Below are 16705 nucleotides of genomic sequence, written 5' to 3'. Positions count from 1 at the left end.
GATGTGCAGGAGATGTGCAGGACAGCAAGTGTAAACAGACTGTCACAGCTAATGGAAACAGCTAAGTTGGACCATGTCCAACATGCAATAATGGAGTGATGCTGTTATCTCCTCAACTTTATTATGAATTATGATCTGTAGAACGCTCTCCACCTCAGAAATTGGAACCATATCTGGTGTAATCTCTTGCAGCAGGATATTTGAGCCTTTTCCAAATCTCCAAACGGGTCCCAGCTAATTCCCTGCCAAAACTATCAGTGGATTTCTTCCTTCTTATCTCCCATAATGCCTTATTCGATTATTGTCAATGCCCTCCGTGCTTGCTCTTCTTCAGACTCTTAAAACTCTTTAGTTTGTCAACTGAGCGAGTCAGATGAGGCGCAGCCGCACTGGGGAAGTCGAGCAGGACTGGCGCAAAAGCCCTCTCGTTTTTACACTAAGCCGTGTGATCAGCGTTTTGTATGGTTTTAAATGATGGAATATGGAAATTATAACAGTTGACCACGGCTTTTTGACTGTGGAGTGTCTACGAGGCATGGCTTTCGTTTTCACTTGTTTTTTTCTGTCCTGGTGAGTACAAGTGAACTAATTTCCCCCGACTTTACGTATGTTACAATGTTGATAGATGTACATTATGCAACTTTGATGCAGTAACAAGTTGTATTGAGTAGAATAATCCGCCAGATAATGAATATGCACTTTGTCTACAGTGTGAGCAATGTTTGGGGAAATCATGCGAAATCAACAGATACTGAGAATATCTATTTGGATAACATCACGCGTGTATTGGATAGATTACTAGATGGATATGACAACAGACTGCGACCTGGATTTGGAGGTACAGTAATACATATGTAATACTTCTAACAGGTTGTTTGATAATGTGTGAAATTCAAGTCTGCTCACGTAGTTGATAAAGTTGTACTTTCCACAGTAGTGAGGCGCCTATGTTCCTGATAAAGCATAATTATTGGTCACTGTCCCATCTTTGGAAGCTGCTTTTAGTGTCATTAATATAACTGTCGAATTTGTGACCTCGAGTGACCAGGCAATTAATTTACCCACTGACCACAGGGTCTCTTTCTCACAAATTGCCAAATTCCAATCCTACTAAGGGATGTTATTGTGCTGACTTGTGATAGCCAACAACTACAGGTCAAGTAACTGTAAACTAGAAAAGTGAAATAATTAACGTTTTTATCCTGTCAATATCTCACATGCTTCCATTTGTTTTTAGAGTGAAAAGTTGTGTTTATTTATGTCTTATGTCAAAACAACATTTATCTTTGTAGGTCCAGTTACTGAGGTCAAAACAGACATCTTTGTCACAAGCTTTGGTCCAGTGTCAGATGTTGAGATGGTATGTGGCTGCATTACTACTTTATCCAGTCCACTTGTATAACACAAAACTCCAGAGTGTTGGCATTTATTTATATTTCAATAACACATACTTGTGTTAGTGCAGACGGGACAGTATAATTGCTTGGTGCTCCCAGTCCTAGCATGTCCGTCCACAGCCTCAAGTCATATTCCTACCAGCCTCCATTATTCTGAGCAGGATGTCATTAGTGCAGCTTAGGGATTTTAATCTGGTTGACAATCCCTGTCAGTGAGGGTCCCGAGCCGGCTGAGCGTTTGATTTCCATTACACACTATATTATATTTCACTTCTGGTACCATATGACCCACTAGTAGCCATCCCATAGGCAGTATACATAAGACCAGAGCTGTAAAGACATCCATTTGATCTATAAATATTCCTGGATTGAAAAAGCCATTATACATTGAGTAGAGTTTTATTTCAGTATACATGGCAGCTAGAATCTGAATTGCGTATACATCAAGAAATTCAAGGAAACAAAGTAAATCAATACTGTTTGGTTACCATGTGGATCATTCTTGGAACCTGTAATGAAATACAGTCCGTTTATCTTTGTGGAGAAGTTGAGAAATATGGACCTGCACAGTACTTCAATAGATCAAAAACAACAAGTAGGGGATACTCTAAAATATTGATAAATATAATAATTGTACTTATTATTGACATTTCATTAACGTAAATGAGGTCACTGATATACTGTAGGCTATGTACTGTACTGTACAGCAATGCCATCGTTAGCATAGGAATTGATTGCTGATTTGATTTCCAAACTGCGATGTTGTAGGAGTACACTATGGATGTATTTTTCCGTCAAACGTGGATTGACGAGAGGTTGAAATTCGAGGGCCCCATTGAGATTCTGCGGCTCAACAACCTCATGGTCAGCAAGATCTGGACACCAGACACATTCTTCCGGAATGGCAAGAGGTCCATCTCTCACAACATGACCACTCCCAACAAGCTGTTCCGCATCATGCAGAACGGAACTATCCTATACACTATGAGGTACTACTGGTTCACACAGCTATCCAGGTCCAAAACAGACCTGTTTAGGACAGTAGTCTGTGTTCTACTGGACATCTAGCTGACTATCATACAAACACAATCATGGCTATGGTTTAGCGCCTGGTGTTCTCCAACCCAGTTCCTGGAGAGCTACCGTCCTGTAGGTTTTTGCTCCAACCCTAATCTAGCGCACCTGATTCTAATAATTAGCAGATTGATAAACTGAATCAGGTTAGTTACAACTGGTGTTGGAGCGAAAGCTACAGGACGGAGCTCTCCAGGAACAGGGTTGGAGAGCCCTGGTTTAGTTATTTGTGCGATACACATCAACTTACCCAGGCGTGTCTCTATCAGTATTGCTTTTGTTTTCAAAAGATGGTACGGCCTAGTACGCAGATGTGATCAGTTGTAGATGATCATAGGTGACCATTACTGCTGTACATAAGGTGTGCCCAATACTTATTGCCATTCCATTGCAGATTGACTATAAATGCAGAGTGTCCCATGCGACTGATGAACTTCCCGATGGACGGCCATGCCTGTCCTCTCAAGTTTGGTAGCTGTAAGTTGTCTTTCATAAACCTCAGTCAGACAGATGGTTCCACCAGGCTAGCTGGTGATTACAGATTGACTATATGATCTTTATTTTTGCTGTCCAGATGCCTACCCCATGAGTGAAATTGTGTACACATGGAAAAAAGGACCACTGTTCTCTGTGGAAGTACCAGAGGAGTCCTCCAGCTTGCTACAGTACGATCTAATAGGACAGACAGTATCCAGTGAGAGGTTAAAATCCAACACAGGTAAGAATATATTTATTCACTTAACGCTTTAGTAAGCTTAAAGAAATAAGCCTAAAAAAACAACCATGTAACAGTATGCATACCGAATGCATATGGCTTTGAATGAGGATTTCAAACTAAATCTTTTTTTTCCTAAATTGAATTTTCATTTGAATCTGTGCTTGTTTGGTACACATTCAAACTGCAGCCTTTGACATGTGCTAGAGTATGCATGTACTGCATCTGTTTTCTGTAGCACAAATCAGTTTTGTGCTCTGTGAAATGCTGATTTGCCAATGTGTCTGTTAGAAACTCTCTGTGCCCACAGACAGAATTCCATTTGTTTTCTGACAGGTGAATATGTAGTCATGACTGTTCACTTCCACCTGCAAAGGAAGATGGGCTTCTTCTTGATTCAGACATACATCCCCTGTATCATGACCGTGATCCTGGCTCAGGTCTCTTTTTGGATCAATAAGGAATCGGTTCCTGCTCGAACTGTATTCGGTAGGCCTCCTCCTGATCTCCACCATTACTCCCTCCATTTCTCCATTGTCTTGTCCACCATGCTTACATGTTACCAGGTAACCCCTACAAGTCCCATTATAAGTTGGAGTTCCCTTGGAGTGATATTTACATTTACATTGTACATTTTAGTCATTTAGCCGACTTACAATTAGTGCATTAATCTTAAGATAGCTAGCTGGGGGGGGGGGGTCAAGTGTAAGTGTTAGTTCACAAAAAAAATTAAAAAAATAATATCGAGCCTCTTTAAGGTAACAAAACAACTTCACATTATATATTCTGTATCCTTTTATGTAAATTGGCTGATAATGTTGTAATTCGTTATTGTAATGTGTTTTCTTGGCAGAACATGGTAATGGTTTGCATTATGTAGAGTGGTACTAGAGAACATAGGTAGCACAGTCACATGGTATCTCTTATATCTTCTACCTCTTATGTCGATTCCCTCCAAAGTGGAGCTGAATTAATAGTAAAAACTCCTCTTCTGAAATCGGTCATACGAGGCAGGGGAGCGGGGTGATGTTGTTTACTTGGACTTGTTCCAAGGACTTGCAGGTTCCGGTTGTTCCCATGACATCATGTTACACTTGCTTCAGCCACTAGCCTCGGGAGCAGGGAGCTCTTCAGTTTCATTTGCCATCCTTTTGATTTTAAATTTAAATTTCCTCAGCTACATTTCCGTGCGCAGGAGTAGCGGCTGCTGGCCTTTGTAGATTATGGTTCTGTTTGGAAACCTGTCAGCATTTTGACAAGCCCACACTGAGGAAAAAGATACCAATCATTAGTACGTGTTCAAGTTGGGCCCAATGTGAAACGCACATATGCAGAACGTCATTAACCTCCCACATCCTGCTGCTTTCATTTGGCAAGGTAGCAGGAGTAAAACACTGTGGAGATATTCGAGTGTTTTGGAGTGAACATGGTGTGTCCTTTAGGAGGCTATTGCATTGTTTTTTTTTGCCTTAAGAAATTCTATGATTAAGAGATTGTAAATTGCGTCTGTAAATCCAATGTAATTTAATGCTTTGCTGGTGACACAACCACAGAACAACAGTAATATGGGGCACAGCGAGAAGCCAGTAGCTAAATAAGTTGTGGTAATGCACTGACGGGTGCAGACAGAGAAAGAGAGAGACAGAGAGCTATGTAAAAGCACTCCATCAGGGTTAAAGCACATTAGGCATTGTTGTTGTGTGCTGCTTTGCAGGCTGGCTCTCTAAGAGCTGAAAGTCCCCAGAGCTGAAGTCTCACAGACTTAATTGAGTGGGCCTAATTTGTACCTTGCTTTTTGCCTTTAAAAGCACACAGATGCCTCAAGCTCTTCGTTTCTTTCTCCTGTCTTTCTCCTTCATTTCCTCCTCCTCCTCCTCCTCCTCCTCCTCCTCCTCCCTCTCTCTCTCTTTCTCTCACCTCCTCTGCTTTTTTTTCCTGACATGATTTCTCCCATACCCTTCCCAGTGTGTGATCATTTAACAAGCGTTTGAGTTTGACAATTGTTGGGGTTTTATGGAGAGTTGGTACTGTAGCTAGCTTTATGGAGAGTTGGTACTGTAGCTAGCTTTATGGAGAGTTGGTACTGTAGCTAGCTTTATGGAGAGTTGGTACTGTAGCTAGCTTTATGGAGAGTTGGTACTGTAGCTAGCTTTATGGAGAGTTGGTACTGTAGCTAGCTTTATGGAGAGTTGGTACTGTAGCTAGCTTTATGGAGAGTTGGTACTGTAGCTAGCTTTATGGAGAGTTGGTACTGTAGCTAGCTTATTTGTACTGCCTCGAAAACATAACTTCCAGTGAACAACTTGAAATAAGCATCTCCATTCTGGAAAAGGTTGTACAGATTGAGGTTTGCTATCGATTTATATCAATATACAGGTTCAGTAGTTTATGAAAACTTCTGCTAATCTATTAATATTTGCAGTCTCTTCCCTGTGTTATGATGAGATAGAGTGGTCGTGGAATTGTGAATTCTTTCACGTCTGGAGATTTTTGTCTGTGAAGTCACTTGGCAGTCCAATGAGCCTTATACCAGTAGAGCGTATTTCAGAAACATGTACGGTATATCAGCTGTATAGCACAGTACATTGCTTCATATAATCAGTGAACAGGACAGCTTTTCTTTGTACTCTCTTCATTATCCAGGATTGGGACTTTATTGCCCTGTAAACTTGTTCCATTTAAGCCTTCGTCAATTCATCTGTGTCCCTCCTCCTCATCATCATTACTCTCCGCTCCTGCTCATTCCAGGCCTGCTCGCGGCCTACCCATCATCGTCTTAGTGAGAGGAAACCACACTACCCTGGCAACTCATTCCAACCCACATCCCATTGATGTGTCCAACTCTAACCCATGCAAGTTGTACTGCTCTGGAACCATCATCATCATCATCATCATCGTCATCGTCATCACTAAAAACAGGCCATCCCATGAACAGTAAACAATGTGGATGGTATGACAAACTTAATCTACTCCTCCAACCTTCCTCTGCTTGTATAAGGAAGTCAGAAATTCAAATGGATTTGTGTCCAGGATGTAACAGGAATAGTAAAAGTTGACCCAAATGAAAAGTTGACCTCATTTAGATGGATAACTTGCAAATAATCTATTGATCCTGACAGTCAGCAACCAAAAACATGGCTTAGTTTGCTCAGCTAAAGCTTAGTATTAGCATAGTTGCATGCACAAATCAAGGCAAGTGCTAGGATGTTTCCAAATAGCATGCCTAAGTGACCTGACTTTCAGTTGATTTAGGCATGCTGTTAGGAACATACTGTATTACCACAGGCCCTACTGTTACAATAACTTTTTAACATTTGTAGTGTATTTGAGGTTTAAAAAGGCTTCTGACGTTTGTAATTTCCACTTTGAAATTTCAGACTTGATTTTCCCTTACGAAAAATGTGTCAATCCCTATAAAAATGTCCATTAATTATAATTCACATAATAATTCACATTTCCTATTGCGGCAGGATTATTTTCCTGCTGTAGCAACCTGGCTCAAATTAAGATCCTACATCTGTACCACTCCTGTGGTGAGAGAGTAAACTAAGCCATGTTTTTGGTTGCTGCCTCTCAGGATCAATCGATTATTCAATGTGCTACTTTCATTAGACTATATGATTCACTATTGGTAAAGTGAATACACTTCAAATATGGGTGAACTATTGATTTTGACTTTTTAACATTTCACTGGCCATTAGTTTTAATGCTATACAGGTATCATTACTTATCAATAATGCCAGAACACATTGGTTTGGTTTCTGAGAGATAGACATTATAATCAACTTGGTATAAAAATAATGGTGACCCTCCATCCAAAGGTGGGGGCAGAAGGTAGCCTAGCGGTTAGAGCGGCATGCCAGCAACTGGAGGGTTGCCAGTTCAAATCCCGGGTCTGATGAAAGACATCTGTCAAGAAGTGAGCTGGCAACCGGAGGGTTGCTGGTATAGAATTCTAGATGCCATTGCCTACTGTTGTGCCCTTGAGCAAGGCACTTAACCCCCCTCAACAACTGTTTCTTGGTAGTCACATTTTGGTTGGACCATGTGTAAAATTCACGAATAAAGTGCTCTTAAAAGGACAGTGAGCGATACAAAGTGCTTAGCATTGAACTTGGACACAAATGCATTTCTGAATGGAAGAGCAAGGTTAGTGGTTGAGTAGTGCATGTCTAGATGTGTGAACTTGTTGCCGAAGGCTAGAGATTAAACATCATGCCCATAGATTCACCTTCTGGAGAAGTAGGGCATCAATTACCATCTAAATGATCAATGGGCTCTGAGGATTTTCTGGACTGTAATGCAATACTAATCTTCATTTTGTAGGTTGCTATTGATTAAGTTGTTACAGTATCTTCAGTTACATATTAACGAGACAGTCTAATCCGATGAACTACATATTTGCTCGATGTTCAGTAATGTTATATCAGTGTCATGAGAATTACAGCAGAAATCATTTAATTATTTGAAAAAGTATGATAAGATTTAAACTATTGGGTTCATAGAAATAACAAAATGACATGCTTGAATAGACCCTTAACTATTTCCCCTTAAGCTATTCCGTTGCATGTAAGCTCATGTGTGTTCACATTAAACTGCCCGCACAACAGCTCTAACGCAAACCATTGGATGGTTGACCCTCCAACCCCCTCCACTTCACTCCACTACATGCCCTGACAAGATGATGGGCTGGTACCCTGGGGCTCTGGGACACAGACAACAAAATGGCTCCCATGTCCAGTATCTCTGTCTAACATGTCTTTATGTGCCCTGTGTATGCCAGGCATTACCACAGTGCTGACCATGACCACACTCAGCATCAGCGCCCGCCACTCTTTGCCCAAAGTCTCCTATGCCACGGCCATGGACTGGTTCATCGCCGTGTGTTTCGCCTTCGTCTTCTCAGCCCTCATCGAGTTTGCCGCAGTCAACTACTTCTCCACGCTGCAGGCCAACCAGGAGCTCCGCAAGGCGGCCGCCATAAAGGCAGCCCAGGAGGCAGCAGAGGCTGGGAGGAGCGACGGGGAGTTCTCTTCGGTAATCCACCTCCTCCATCCTCCCTCTCTCCTTGTTTTACACTCCTCCCCCTTCCCTTTCCTCTCATCTCTGTGTATCTCTCACCCCACCCCACTCCTAATCTGTGACAACAAGAAGATTTGGTGAGAAGAGACAGCCAGTGGTTTCGTGAACACAGATTATGTGAAAGGAATAGATGAAGGTAATATCCAGGCAGATCATTACAGGCTCACAAGAAGCGTTCTAGAGGGGAAAGGCAAGCCCAATGCTTTGTGCTTCTGTGGGATAGAGACTATTTGGCTGCACCAAATACATGAACTAAAGAGTCAAACATGGCGAGTTCTATCTCTCCATCTGCACCATTTTGAATTACTATCTCTTTAAAAAGCAGACACATCTTAATGACCTGGATAAGATGTTGTTAACTGGTTATGACTGGTTGACTGGTTGTTTACTGGATAAGATTTTGTTGACTGGTGATGACTGGTTGATGACTGGATACGATGTTGTTGACTGGTTATGACTGGTTGACTGGTTGATGACTGGATAAGATTTTGTTGACTGGTTATGACTGGTTGACTGGTTGTTGACTGGATAAGATGTTGTTAACTGGTTGACTGGTGGTTGACTGGTTAAGATGTTGTTAACTGGTTTACTGGTAGATGACTGGATAAGATGTTGTTAACTGGTTGGCTGGTTGTTGACTGGTTCATATGTTATTGACTGGATAAGATGTTGTTGACTGGATGAGATGTTGTTGACTGGCTGTTGACTGGACAAGATATTGTTGACTGGTTGACTGGTTGTTGACTATGTTGTTGAGTGGTTGTCTGGTTGCTGACTGGATAAGATGTTATTGACTGGTTGACTGGTTGTTGACTGGATAAAATGTTGTTAACTGAGTCTATCAGCTCTTCCTTGCTCAATACTAAGGACGGTTTATATTATACACTGAAGTCAGCATGCTAAGGTTCCATTGTTCAAATTGGATTAAAGAGAGGACACTTTTGATGAATCCCACACAAGCCAAATTGATAGGATAAACCATGTATTACAACAATGTCACACCATTAATCCTGCATGTTCAATCTCAACAAAACAAAACAATGTCACGTGGTATTGACATTTTATGAGTTATCCCATCCATCTCTAGAGATATTATGGCAGTATGCAAAACAATGTAATACACACTGTATACGAATCTGCTCTGATTCTGAGAGTCAGCAGAGAATTTGAGCCTGCTGTCGTTTCAGAAATAGCTGCAGTATTAAAGCCACAAGCTCCCTGCGTGATTTCTCACCTCCGTCAGACATGCACAGCATTCAGCAGCTGACATTTGCAGCTCCAACCTGCTCTGTGATGGAAGCCAGTCAAATTATGGCCCCAGCTCCACCCCACTCCACCCCTCCCTCTGTCCCAGCTTCCAACACCACCCCTCCCACCCCTCCCTCTGTTTCTGCTCCCCACACCACCCCTCCCACCCCTCCCTCTGTCCCTGATCCCCACACCACCCCTCCCACCCCTCCCTCTGTCCCTGCTCCCCACACCACCCCTCCCACCCCTCCCTCTGTTCCTGCTCCCCACACCACCCCTCCCTCTGTTTCTGCTCCCACACCACCCCTCCCACCCCCTCCCTCTGTCCCTGATCCCCACACCACCCCTCCCACCCCCTCCCTCTGTCCCTGATCCCCACACCACCCCTCCCACCCCCTCCCTCTGTCCCTGCTCCCCACACCACCCCTCCCACCCCTCCCTCTGTCCCTGCTCCCCACACCACCCCTCCCTCTGTTTCTGCTCCCCACACCACCCCTCCCACCCCTCCCTCTGTCCCTGATCCCCACACCACCCCTCCCACCCCTCCCTCTGTTCCTGCTCCCCACACTACCCCTCCCACCCCTCCCTCTGTCCCTGCTCCCCACACCACCCCTCCCTCTGTCCCTGATTCCCACACCACCCCTCCCACCCCTCCCTCTGTTTCTGCTCCCCACACCACCCCTCCCACCCCTCCCTCTGTTTCTGCTCCCCACACCACCCCTCCCACCCCTCCCTCTGTCCCTGCTCCCCACACCACCCCTCCCACCCCTCCCTCTGTCCCTGCTCCCCACACCACCCCTCCCACCCCTCCCTCTGTCCCTGCTCCCCACACCACCCCTCCCTCTGTCCCTGCTCCCCACACCACCCTCCCTCTGTTTCTGCTCCCCACACCACCCCCTCCCTCTGTTTCTGCTCCCCACACCACCCCTCCCTCTGTTTCTGCTCCCCACACCACCCCTCCCTCTGTCCCTGCTCCCCACACCACCCCTCCCTCTGTCCCCTTTTACCTTTATTCACCTGGTCAGTCTGTCATGGAAAGAGCAGGTGTTCCTAATGTTTTGTACACTCAATGTATAATGTTGTATTGATTAATTAATCAATGACTATCTTTTATTATTTTGTGCATATGACATATGGCTTTGTGTTGTTATGGGAAAAGGATTCAATTAAAACTGCGTTTTGCCAAAATAAAACCTACTTGATTTCCCATTTTATTCATCTTAATTGCCAATGACTTACTGACATTCTGGTCATAGATTTACTATAGATTATCTCACTCACCCCCTCCACCGATATTTGGGCTCCCGAGTGGCGCAGCGGTCTAAGTCACTGCATCTCAGTGCTTGAGGCGTCACTACAGACTCCCTGGTTCGATTCTAGGCTGTATCACAACCGGCCGTGATTGGGAGTCCCATAGGGCGGCGCACAATTGGCCCAGTGTCGTCCGGGTTTGGCCGGTGTAGGCCGTCATTGTAAATAAGAATTTGTTCTTAACTGACTTGCCTAGTTAAATAAAGGTAAAAAAATGGTGTTTGTGTACAATACAGGACGCCAGCAGTATGCTGAAGAAGAGGATGAACTCCACGCCTCACTTTGAGAGACCAGCAGAGGTGTTCCCTAACCCTCCAGTGAATGCCCAGGCCTTCCTTCAGCAAGGCTCAGCCATGCCGTCCAACAACCTACTGACAGGCACCAGCATCATAGACAAGTACTCGCGCATCCTCTTCCCTCTGTCGTTCGGGGCCTTCAACCTGGTGTACTGGATCGTTTATCTCACCAAGGACACCATGGAGATGACAAGGTAAAGCATGGCGCTTGCAACACCAGGGTTGTGGGTTTGATTCCCACAAGGGACCAGTATAGAAAGTATGAAATGTATGAACTCAATACTGATAATGACTAAAATGTACATGTATAGGTGATACATTTTCTAGTGGCTTGCTACAAATGAAAGGGGAAATACATTGTGAAGCAATTTCATGGGCAGTTTCAGGCCAGTTTGACGCAAAAAGTAGGATCCATAATAGCTGGATGATCTGTAGGTAATCATATGACCTCTTCTGTAGGCTACTCCACTCATTGTGGACATGTATACTCCACGTGTGAAAATCTCAGTTTTATATCATATACTTTTAGTGGACATTGTTAAATTGTCCTATAAAATGTAGAAGTCAGGAAGACGGGGACACGTGTTGAAGAGACTGAACCCCAGCATAATGAAAGAGGGTACAGCGCTGCGGTGATAATGTCCTCTCGGTTTGACGCATCTTTCATCGTAACGCACAATGAGCAAGTGCTTCAAATGACCACATAGCGCTGTGTGTGACCTACTTAAATTATGATGCCCGAGAAGCTGGTGTTTGGAGGATATATTGGCACGGGGGTTGTTAACTGTGGCAATATATCCTCCAAACACCGGTTTCGAGGGCATTATCACTTTTATACAACCGTTTACCAACACATTTAAATAATGATTGTCATTATTCCACAAGATATAGTCCCGACACAAATCTAGGGTTGCTACCCAAGCCTGCTGGTTGTTCGTTCTATCGGTTCGGTTGCCAGAGACGTGAACCAGTCGTTCAGTCTTTTTGTTCTGTATCTATGAACGCGACCCAGTCGTTCAGTCTTTTTGTTCTGTATCTATGGACGCGACCCAGTCGTTCAGTCTTTTTGTTCTGTATCTATGGACGCGACCCAGTCGTTCAGTCTTTTTGTTCTGTATCTATGGACGCGACCCAGTCGTTCAGTCTTTTTGTTCTGTATCTATGGACGCGACCCAGTCGTTCAGTCTTTTTGTTCTGTATCTATGGACGCGACCCAGTCGTTCAGTCTTTTTGTTCTGTATCTATGGACGCGACCCAGTTGTTCAGTCTTTTTGTTCTGTATCTATGGACGAGACCCAGTCGTTCAGTCTTTTTGTTCTGTATCTATGGACGCGACCCAGTTGTTCAGTCTTTTTGTTCTGTATCTCACCCTCATAGACGTTCAATGGCCGATGGGAGATCATGAATTATGGAAGAGTGACAGGTTCAGATCTAATTGATATCTGCGGTTTCTCACAGCCGTTACTCATGCACCCAGGCACTCCCACTTCTTATATGGTACCTGAAGCTTTTCAGCCACAACACTGTAAACATTCTGTATGGAGTGATATTAGCATTGCATAGAATCCAGCTTCCTCATGGCTTCTGAGAATGGTTTGTCAATCACAGATTCCCATGTCAGAGATTGCTTTCCTACTAGAGTAGAAAGCATTAAGACGCCTTCCGCTCATCTCCCTTTTCACCTAACAGCATCTGATTGATCATTGAATGCTACACACCACAGGCTGCCAAGGTAGAGGGCTGCTTTAAAGACACAACAGTTGCCTCATGTCAAGGCAAATGGATTGAAATGAATGCGCTTTTGCATTTATGAATACTGGGAATACTGTACACTCTGGTTGAGGAAATGTGTGTGTTGTGTGTGTTGAATAAATATGTGTTATGCACACACACACACACACACACACACACACACACATCTTTTTTATTCCTAATGCATCAAATATGGGATTTAGAACACGAGTGGCTCGACACCAGCGATTAACCTGGATCTTCTTTTTCTTTACTGATAGCCTACCAGGTTTGTATGTGTGTTTTCTCACTGAATATAAATGTAAGGTGCCTCAGGCCGATTACATGACAGTGATGAGAGCTGTCAAGCTCTGACTACACTCTTAGAAAAAAAGGGTTACAAAAGCGTTCTTCGACTGTCCCCATAGCAGAACCCTTTTTGGTTCCCAAAATGGTTCTACCTGCAACCAAAAAGGGTTCTTCAAAGGGTTTTCCTATGAGGACAGGCGAAGAACCCTTTAAGGTTCTAGATATCACCTGTAGGGTTTGTTGCTGTAATGAATACTCAGGGAGAAAAAGGTGTAGATTAACGCGCAGAGCGCGGCAGGTGCGTATTTCGCCTTCACGGAAGGCAGGAATCGTGGTCACAGGCAGGCAATGGTCATACACAGGTAGGAGAATCAAAAACTAGGACTGAAGGCTATAACTGGCTCTCACAAACGCGCTAGGAAAAGGCTTAGTAGAGTCAAAATGAACAATACCTCACAAGGCACAAACAGAATGAACTGAACTAAATAAGGAGCTGATGACACCAGGTGACTAACAAACACAGGTGAGATCAATGAACAAAAATTAAAGACAGGACTACGTTCAAGGACACAAAGAAACAGGGCTACGTACAAGAACACAAGGTTGACTAAGAAAATAAATACAGAACCTTACAGTTGCTGACTGTTGCTATTCATTGATATGGACTGTAAGTGACCAAGCAGTTAGCTACATACGCAGCGGGCAGCGTAGTGAAAGCCGAGGCGCTCAAAATCACTGCGATCAAAAATAGAACAACAACCAGTGGAGGAGCCATTGAAGTCAGGCTCTCAGGATGTGTGGATAGTATGTGTGGTTGATTCCCCAAGTGCAAGCCACTGTAAGCTTTCAACTTCCTTGTTTATACAACCGCATTACACAGTATCGTTTTCCACGTGCTACCACCCACCAACCTGACCTCTGGTACTGGGCGCTGTACATTCATCCTAGCCCACATTTCTTTTGCATCTCTTGAAAGCCACCTTTTTCATTTATGGGAAATAAATATATTTTTCTGACGAGGCCAGCCTCCGAATTGAATGCAGATATCACATTATCAGTGCATTCCTCTCTTGTAGCCTCACTTTTGTTAGACAAGTCCCTCTGAAAAGGAGCAGGGAGAAAGGCTCTTCAGAGGAGCAGAGCCACAGGACAAATTGGTATAAATAAATAGGATTGGGTCTTACTATGTGTGTCACAGGGAATCCATAGTGGGTACTACCTGCCTTGTGGTGGCTTTTTAGTGAATAGGGCCCTTCAGGCCAGACATTAAGGAAACACATTTGCTGGAAAGGGCTTCTGTGAGCCCAATTCTCGCTGCTCCTGTCTGTGGATGCTGAAGCTACCTGATAAGCTCTCCTCTTTATTGCCCACTGGAGTACCAGACTTGAAAAACAGTCTCTCATAAATCAAAACACTAAATGTCATTTTTATCTCAATTTCATAGGCCGTTGCTATAACTTTGGTGTGATGATCATTCAATCACTGCATCAAAGGCAGAGAATATAGGGGGCCAGTAAAACTGTCATCCTAATTTTTTATATTTCTCTTTATAGTCTCAGGGGAAAATATTCACCCTATACGTATGTGTTTGTGTGTGGTGTGTGCATGCGTACGCATGTGTGTGTATGTGTGTGTATTCAGACATGTAAACATGAACAGATCCATGTACAGGGGGTAGTCCACACAGATCAATAGAGGTGTGTTTATGATTACATTTAAGACATCACACCAGCGTCCATGCACACTACCATAGGACACTGGAAACAGATATTCCTGATGACAATGAATCCAGTACTACACTGTTGAGGAAGGCTGTGCTCACAATAATCCCCTGGTTTGACACATAGACGGAGGAGGCGTAGGTGTGAAATAGCTGGCAGAGTATCCCAGGGAAGAAATTATAGAGGCGGACTAGTTTCGCAATGTCTTTTTTGAAAGCACATGAGCAAGGGATTGATTCAAATATACGCAGGGCCCTGCATGCCAACCCTGGTAGGGGAATCAAATTAGAACCCCTTCAGTGTGCCAGTTCACACTGCTGGCTGGCTGGCTGGCTGGCTGCTGGGCCATTTGTGTGTGTTAATACATACTCCATCTTCCTCCTGCGTTAACAAGATGAAAGCAGAGCTTTATTTGTTTTCAAAATGCGTCACATGTAGCCCCCGCACATTCCCAACCCCCTCAGTACACCCTCTACTACACACAGCAGTGTCTCTGTTCACTTGACGTGACTGTAGTTCTAACCTCTCCTTTCTGGGGTTTTCACCTTCTCTTCTTTACTTTATTATTTTTCTGTTACAGGGACAGCGTGTGAGCCCCCTGCTGGAGGAAGCCCCCTCACTGATCACACACACGCACACGGATACACACACACACACACACACACTCACGCATGCACGCACACACACCTGAGGACACTCACCGTTTGGATAGATGACAGAGCAACTTCCCAAGATTGTTATTTTTATGCTGCCTCCATACATCCTTTCAGTGTGTGAGGATTTGAAGGGCTTTGCCAACACCTGACCTGGGAGCTAATGTTCACTCATAGCTTGGGCTCTCAGTCTATTTTTAGAAAGTATATGTCTCTCACACATCGCTCTGTGTGTTCCCTCCTGAAGAGACTATGTGCATTGGTACTTCTCTTCCAAGTGTAATGTCCTTTCCCTGTCGCTGCCTGAATCAGTGGGTCTTTCCAAGAAGTAGCTGAGTGTCTGCCACAGGTCTGGAGGCAGTGGAGGCTCTTTGTCTGTGTAAAATGGCGCACGGCTTGGCTCCGTCTACCCTGGACAGTACTGGAACACACCTGAGGGGAGAACTGTTTACTGACTGACGCTCTCCTCCCAATTTTAACTTTGCCATTTCTCTCAATTTTTTGGTTAATTGGCTTATATTCACTCCTCACATGGAACATTTCTTAGGTAAAGCCAAATCTTCAAAGGGTTCTTATTGGTTTCTCAGCAATGTTCCCTCTAATTTTTATTGGCACTGAGCAAATGTCTGTTCTGCTGAGCGCAAACTTGAACGTTGTGAAAATTCTGTGCAATTTCCAGCGTGTGTTTACTGTGAACACTGAGGCTGTACCCGCTTTAAGTTACAGTTTTAACAGTGGCCAAGTAGGCATCCCATAACATTTTAACATGGAGATAGCTGTTCTATCATTCAGCCTACAGTAGCAGCCGATGTGTGGTGTTCAATGTACGCCAATGAAATAAACAAGCTGGGCTTGACATTAACCTGTTTATCCACTTGTCCTTCAGCCAAGGAGGTGACTGAAAATGTTGATGTGTATTTTGTTGCAAAATAAAATGCATTATTATTCCCATACCATTATTACAGAGAATCAGACAAATTATGCTACCCTCTGCCTATTGGCTACTTAGCTTATTCAAGCCTGTCTCAAAATACAACACTGCCTCTTTAAGACAAAAAAAAGCTCTTTACCTGACTCGCTTTTTAAAGATATCTAGAAATGTAAACGTTTTGTGCTGTTGTAGGAAGCAATCACTCCCCTATTGCTGACTACAAGTTATCTATAACTG

General features: G+C 43.8%; 1 protein-coding gene across 1 annotated transcript; it reads left to right on the top strand.

Annotated features, from left to right (window-relative positions):
• The first annotated feature begins 337 nt into the window (after nt 1-337).
• LOC121579214 (gamma-aminobutyric acid receptor subunit alpha-6) lies at nt 338-16198 on the top strand. The gene is made up of 10 exons (XM_041893608.1): nt 338-570; nt 711-838; nt 1293-1360; nt 2166-2386; nt 2866-2948; nt 3046-3189; nt 3523-3675; nt 7970-8223; nt 11064-11317; nt 15465-16198. Exons 1-10 carry the CDS (start codon nt 482-484, stop codon nt 15475-15477), a joined length of 1407 nt encoding a protein of 468 aa, XP_041749542.1. The 5' UTR covers nt 338-481; the 3' UTR covers nt 15478-16198.
• The last annotated feature ends 507 nt before the right edge of the window (nt 16199-16705 follow it).

The sequence above is a fragment of the Coregonus clupeaformis genome, chromosome 13 (assembly GCF_020615455.1).
Source record: "Coregonus clupeaformis isolate EN_2021a chromosome 13, ASM2061545v1, whole genome shotgun sequence".
In the NCBI taxonomy this organism is placed as follows: Eukaryota; Metazoa; Chordata; class Actinopteri; order Salmoniformes; family Salmonidae; genus Coregonus; species Coregonus clupeaformis.
The sequence above is the reverse complement of the archived record's forward strand: the minus strand, read 5'-3'. Positions and strand labels throughout refer to the sequence as shown.